At 48.9% G+C, this 6,000-nt stretch overlaps 1 protein-coding gene across 1 annotated transcript in view; it reads right to left on the reverse strand.

Annotated features, from left to right (window-relative positions):
- The window catches only part of LOC120922130 (rho-related GTP-binding protein RhoG-like), a 34,042-nt gene extending 28,521 nt beyond the window's left edge, over positions 1 to 5,521 (reverse strand). The window contains exon 1 of the mRNA XM_040334604.1: positions 4,943 to 5,521. Within this exon, the coding sequence (XP_040190538.1) occupies positions 4,943 to 5,492 (550 nt within the window). The 5' untranslated portion in view covers positions 5,493 to 5,521. The remainder of the gene's footprint in view (positions 1 to 4,942) is intronic.
- Positions 5,522 to 6,000: the final 479 nt, after the last annotated feature.

Below are 6,000 nucleotides of genomic sequence, written 5' to 3' on the forward strand. Positions count from 1 at the left end.
CATCACCCTCATTAAAAACTTATCATCCCGTCCCCGTCAACTCTTCTCTACCTTCAACTCTCTACTTTGTCCCCCACTGCCTCCACCCACCAACTCACTCACTGCCCAGGAGATCGCCAATCACTTCAAACAGAAGATTGATACAATTCGCAAGGAGATCTCTACTGTTCAGATACCCACCACACTTCCCACCTCATGCCCACAGGTACAATCTTTACTTCCCTCTTTCAACCCCACCACTATAGACGAGGTCGCTAAATTACTTGCCAACGTCCATCTTACCACCTGCGCTCTGGACCCTGTTCCCTCGCAAATGCTACGTTCACCCTCTGACTCTATTCTACATTCTCTAACCCACATCTTCAATCTCTCCCTCTCTTCTGGCATCTTCCCTAACTCTTTGAAACATGCACTAGTCAGCCCCATACTTAAAAAGCCCTCACTGGACCCATCCAATCTTGACAACCTACGTCCCATCTCCTTGCTCCCCTTTTTATCCAAACTCCTTGAACGTCTAGTCTACAACCGACTGAGCGTACACCTTGCTGATAATAACCTTCTTGATCCCTTTCAGTCTGGATTTCGTCCTCAACATTCCACAGAAACTGCTCTCCTAAAACTTACAAACGATATACTAACGGCCAAAACTAAGGGACACTATTCTGTGCTCCTACTCCTGGACCTCTCTGCCGCCTTTGATACGGTTGACCACCCACTCCTCCTCAAAAAACTTCACACCGTTGGTCTCCGTGACCGTACTCTTCGCTGGTTCTCTACTTACTTATCCAACCGTACCTTTAGCGTTACTTACAATTCTACTTCCTCCTCTCCTCTTCCATTCTCAGTTGGGGTCCCCCAAGGTTCTGTTCTTGGACCTCTCCTATTTTCAATCTACACCTCCTCCCTGGGTCAGCTGATAGCCTCCCACGGCTTCCAATACCATCTCTACGCTGACGACACTCAAATTTATTTCTCTACCCCTCAACTCACTAGCTCATTTTCCTCACGTATCACTAATTTACTATCAGATATTTCACTTTGGATGTCGCACCACTTCCTCAAACTCAACCTATCCAAAACCGAACTTATCATTTTCCCTCCCCCACGTGCCTCTTCCCCTGATCTCTCTGTCAAAATTAATGGCACAACTATCGGCCCATCCCCACATGTCAAGGTCCTAGGTGTAGTCCTGGACTCTGAACTGTCCTTTAAACCTCACGTTCAATCACTGTCCAAATCTTGCCGCCTCAACCTTCGCAACATCTCCAAAATACGCCCCTTTCTAACCAATGACACCACAAAGCTCTTAATCCACTCCCTGGTCATCTCTCGCCTTGATTACTGCAATTCCCTTCTCATTGGCTTACCTCTGCATACTCTATCCCCCCTTCAGTATATCATAAATGCTGCTGCCAGACTCATCCACCTTACCAAACGCTCTGTCTCTGCTTCCCCTCTCTGTCAATCCCTCCATTGGCTTCCACTCACCCAAAGAATTAAATTCAAACTATTAACTAATACCTACAAAGCCATCCACAACTCTGCCCCCAGCTACATCACTGACCTAGTCTCTAAATACCAACCTAATCGTTCCCTTCGCTCTTCTCAAGACCTCCTACTCTCTAGCTCTCTCATCACCTGCTCCCATGCTCGTCTCCAGGACTTCTCCAGAGCCTCTCCAAGCCTATGGAACTCCTTACCCCAATCTATCCGCCTATCTCCTTCTCTACTAGCTTTTAGAGGATCCCTGAAAACCCTCCTCTTCAGAGAAGCCTATCCTACCCACACCTAACAACTGTATTTGCATTTGAGTCCATCTGATCATCCCCCACAACTACTACCCTTTGTTCCACTTGACCCTCCCTTCTAGATTGTAAGCTCTAACGAGCAGGGCCCTCTGATCCCTCCTGTATTGAATTGTATTGTGACTGTACTGTCTTCCCTGATGTAAAGCGCTGCGCAAACTGTTGGCGCTATATAAATCCTGTATAATAATAATAATAATAATAATAATCTAATCATTGTAAACAGTAAGGCCGGTCTCCTTCACACACACAATAAATCAATTACCATTTGAACTAGGGAGCTGGCTGAAGAAGGGTCATTAACATATCAATCAGCCTGTAACACATGAACCCTTTTTACCTCTAACACACACAATATAACTAAAACAAGCAGGGAGAATTACACTGAAGCATATGCTTCACAGGCACCACCTGGATGCAAATCCCATTTAATCTTTTGACAATTTCCGCCTGTTTGTGCATTTCAATGTTCAAGCCACGGGACATCTCATAATACATGACATAGTGTCGTTGCATCTCTGATTTCTCACTGGCCAACTTGTCACATTCCCATTTTAGACTGTGATATTGTGCCGGATCTACAGTACATGTCGGGGAAGGTAGTCTTACCCGGTACTCAGCAGCAAGCGAGTTGATTCCAGCAACACGGGTGGTCACGGGACAAGCAGCAGCAGGTGTAGGTAAATAAGCCGAAGTCAGAGGGCCAATGTCGTTGCCCAGCACCACCTCGGGAGGTAGGTTGTCCATGATACCAACTGTGGTCTTTCCTGACCCGGCTCCCCAGTCTAAGTGCACCCGGGCGGTGGGTACGCGAAATACAGCACCCCCTGCGACCCGGACGGCAACTGTGCGAGTGGACACGTTCTCTGGCTTTATCAGATGTTTTTGAATCAGAGTGATAGTAGTCCCGGAATCTCTTAGGCCTTGTGCTACTTGTCCATTCACCCGTACCTCCTGACGGTGATGCTGACGGTTATCCGGAGAGGCCGCTTGTATTGGGTCTGCCTCATACCAAATTCCCAGACATTCCTCAGGGCCCCCCTCGGTCTCCAGGCAGTGGGCCACAGAGGGACGTGATGGAGTGACCTCTGTGTTGGGTGTTGTACGTCTCCAATTGTTATTTGTAGCTCTCAAAGGGCAATAACGAGCAATATGTCCCGTGTCGCCGCAGTGATGGCACGTCACCCTAGGCGAATCCCGGGGGTAGTTGCTAGGCCCCTGAGGACGTGGTGGGACTGGAGCCCGAAACTCTGGGCGTGGGGTGACGGTTGGAGTACGCGGTTCTACCTTCTGAGCCAGCCGCATAGTACCCTGGCTTACTTTCCTTGTTTCCGCGTACTCATCTGCTAGCCGAGCCGCCTCGTTTAAGTTAGCGGGACGGCGATCTCGTACCCAGTCTTGTATGTCTGCGGCCAGGTCTTGGAAGAAATGTTCCATTAGGAACAGCTGCAATACTTCCTCCCCGGTGTTGGCCTTGCACCCTTGGACCCAAAGGGATGCCACCCTTTGTAACTGGTTGGCCCATTCCATGTGGGAGTCCACAGCCATCTTCTTGGACTCCCGGAAGCGCCGGCGGTAGGCTTCTGGCGTTACGGCGTATCGGGTTAGCAGCGCCTTTTTAACTTGCTGGTATTGTAAAATATCCTCTGGAGCGAGAGCCCGAAAGGCTTCATTGGCTTTGCCCGACAATTTCCCCGACAAAATAGTGACCCATTGGTCTGGTGGTACCTGGTGTAGTGAGCACTGCCTCTCAAAGTCCGCCAAATATCCATCGATTTCCTCCTCACTTTCTACAAAAGCTTTAAATGCAGTGAACGGTATTTTCTTTCCTGTAGCAGCAGGTGGGGGGGTAGGAACTGCAGGTGTAATGGGCTGTCTCGCTCTTACCAGTTCCAGTTCTTGTCCCCTCTTCGTTTGTATCTCTTCCCTTGCTTCCCGGAACAGCTGGTTGATAAGTTCCACGGACGTTTCTGAATACAAGGATAATCTCCGCTGTACAATCCCAGTAATTACATCTTCTTCGCTGACCGGTGCAAGGGGCTCAGTTCCTTCCATGGATCCATCCATTTCGTCCAGCTCCAGCAGTTCAGCTATCAGCTCCCTCCGTGGTCTGTTGCTGGCGCTCCTACCACGAATCTCCAATAGATCTTTCAGTGTGGATCTTTTCAGCCTGGCGTACTGCGACTCCATTCAGCACTTGCGCTTTGGATAAAAGGACCATCCCGCTGCTGCCAACCAATGTAACGGCTACCCACTGGTAGTGAGAGGGTACCAGCCGTTGGAGACGTCCTTTTCCCTGACAAGTTGCGATATGCAGGTACCGCCGGTATATCCCATCGAACGCCCTTTCAAGAAACGAGACGAGGCTACGTTTTGAAGGGTCAAGTAGACTGATTTTAATGGTACATACACCTAGCTTATATGTGGTTACAACTGTTACAGGAAAAATGACAATCTCCGCCCCCCCCCTCCTCACACAGTGGGGGGGCTTCAATACAGATACTTTGAAATAATGACATCTCCTTGAATCAATCAGTCTCTAGACGTTCCGGCACCGAGATCCACTTAACATGACCTGGCCAGGCACATTCCTTTCTCAATAGAATTCAATTAACCTTTAGAACAATACACACTCACAGATCATCACGTTAGCATACACCTGGCAGGAGGCTGTTAACTGGTAATACACAACAGAGCGTCAATTAGCATTTAGCAGTGAAAAAGTCACTCTACAATTAACCCTTTGAGCTCAGTAACAAGTTATGCAGTCCTCTGTAGGCAGAATAGTTCATAGGTCCGTTACAGTTAGTCTTCTGCTGGCTAAGTTGGGGCCCTTTAAGGTTAGTCTTCTGCTGGCTAAGTTGGGGCCCTTGAAGATGTTGGCGCACTTGTCGAAAGAGACAAAACCATTGAAGATATTGTTGGAGGTCTGAAATATTCATCTCCATCTGGGGGCTTCTTTGGTCTAATGGACATTTTAGATAAGGAACACATAGAAGAGTCTGACATTTTTGGTCCTTGAGATCTACGTAGGTTGTGGTTCCTCAGGACAAAGTCACGTGATCTGAGATCAACACAAGGAGGAACCACTGACCAGATCTCGGAGGAATCTTCTTCTCACAGTAAGACACATGGACTCTTCTTTTTTACTGGGCTGAGAACGGCTCTCACTGACTCGGAGAAAACTTCTTGGACACCATCTTGGTTCAGCGCTGAGCACTCCATGTACTTCACCGCGTCAATTTGCCGGGACAGGCTGACCCCTTGTTGGTAGGAGATCGGTAGCTGGTTCTGCTCTTGTAACTTTTCGATGACATCTGGGTCGGTCCTCAGATCCTTCTTGGTGCCCACCAGGAGGATGGGAATGTTAGGACAATGGTGGCGCACTTCAGGATACCACTTGTGCTTGACGTTCTCGTAAGATGGAGGACTGGCGATGGAGAAGCAGATGATGGCAACGTTGGTCTCGGAGTAACTAAATGGCCTCAGTCGGTCGCGCTCTCCATTGCCGTGCGTGTCCCACAGGTTCAGACTCACGGTTTTTCCATCCACTGTAATCAGGACAGTGTAGTTATCGAGCACCCTGGGGTAGAACTCCTCAGGGAAGGTGTTGGTTTGATAACACATGAGGAGGCAAGTTTTCCCGACACCTCCGTCCCCGACTACCACACACTTGATGGTCTCCATGGTCTCCGTTGTGTCCAATCTCAGCACCTAGAAAAGAGGCAAAGAATGAAGTCAGGAGTACGAAACTTCGACCTGTCCAGGATAAGTTACCCAAAACCAATTCAAATAACGAAACAACCTCAGCACTAATAAATATCAGAAAAGACAATCGCACCATAAAGAGGTGAGCAGAGCTTCCCCCACCGAAACGTATGATCACCATCCACATCGATCGGATAGAGGAGAAGAGCTCCACACTACAACATGAAGCCTTAGTGCCGCTTCCCAAATCACATGCAATGTCTGATCCCCCCAATTCCTGCACCTTCACCCCTCATATCACCCAAATTCCTGGACCTTCACCCCTCAGATCACCCCAATTCCTGCACCTCCACCCCTCATATCACCCCAATTCCTGCACCTTCACACCTCAGATCACCCCAATTCCTGCACCTCCACCCCTCAGATCTCCCCAATTCCTGCACCTCCACCCCTCATATCACCCCAATTCCTGGACCTCCACCCCTCA

This window comes from Rana temporaria, unplaced genomic scaffold (genome assembly GCF_905171775.1).
Source record: "Rana temporaria unplaced genomic scaffold, aRanTem1.1, whole genome shotgun sequence".
Classification (NCBI taxonomy): domain Eukaryota; kingdom Metazoa; phylum Chordata; class Amphibia; order Anura; family Ranidae; genus Rana; species Rana temporaria.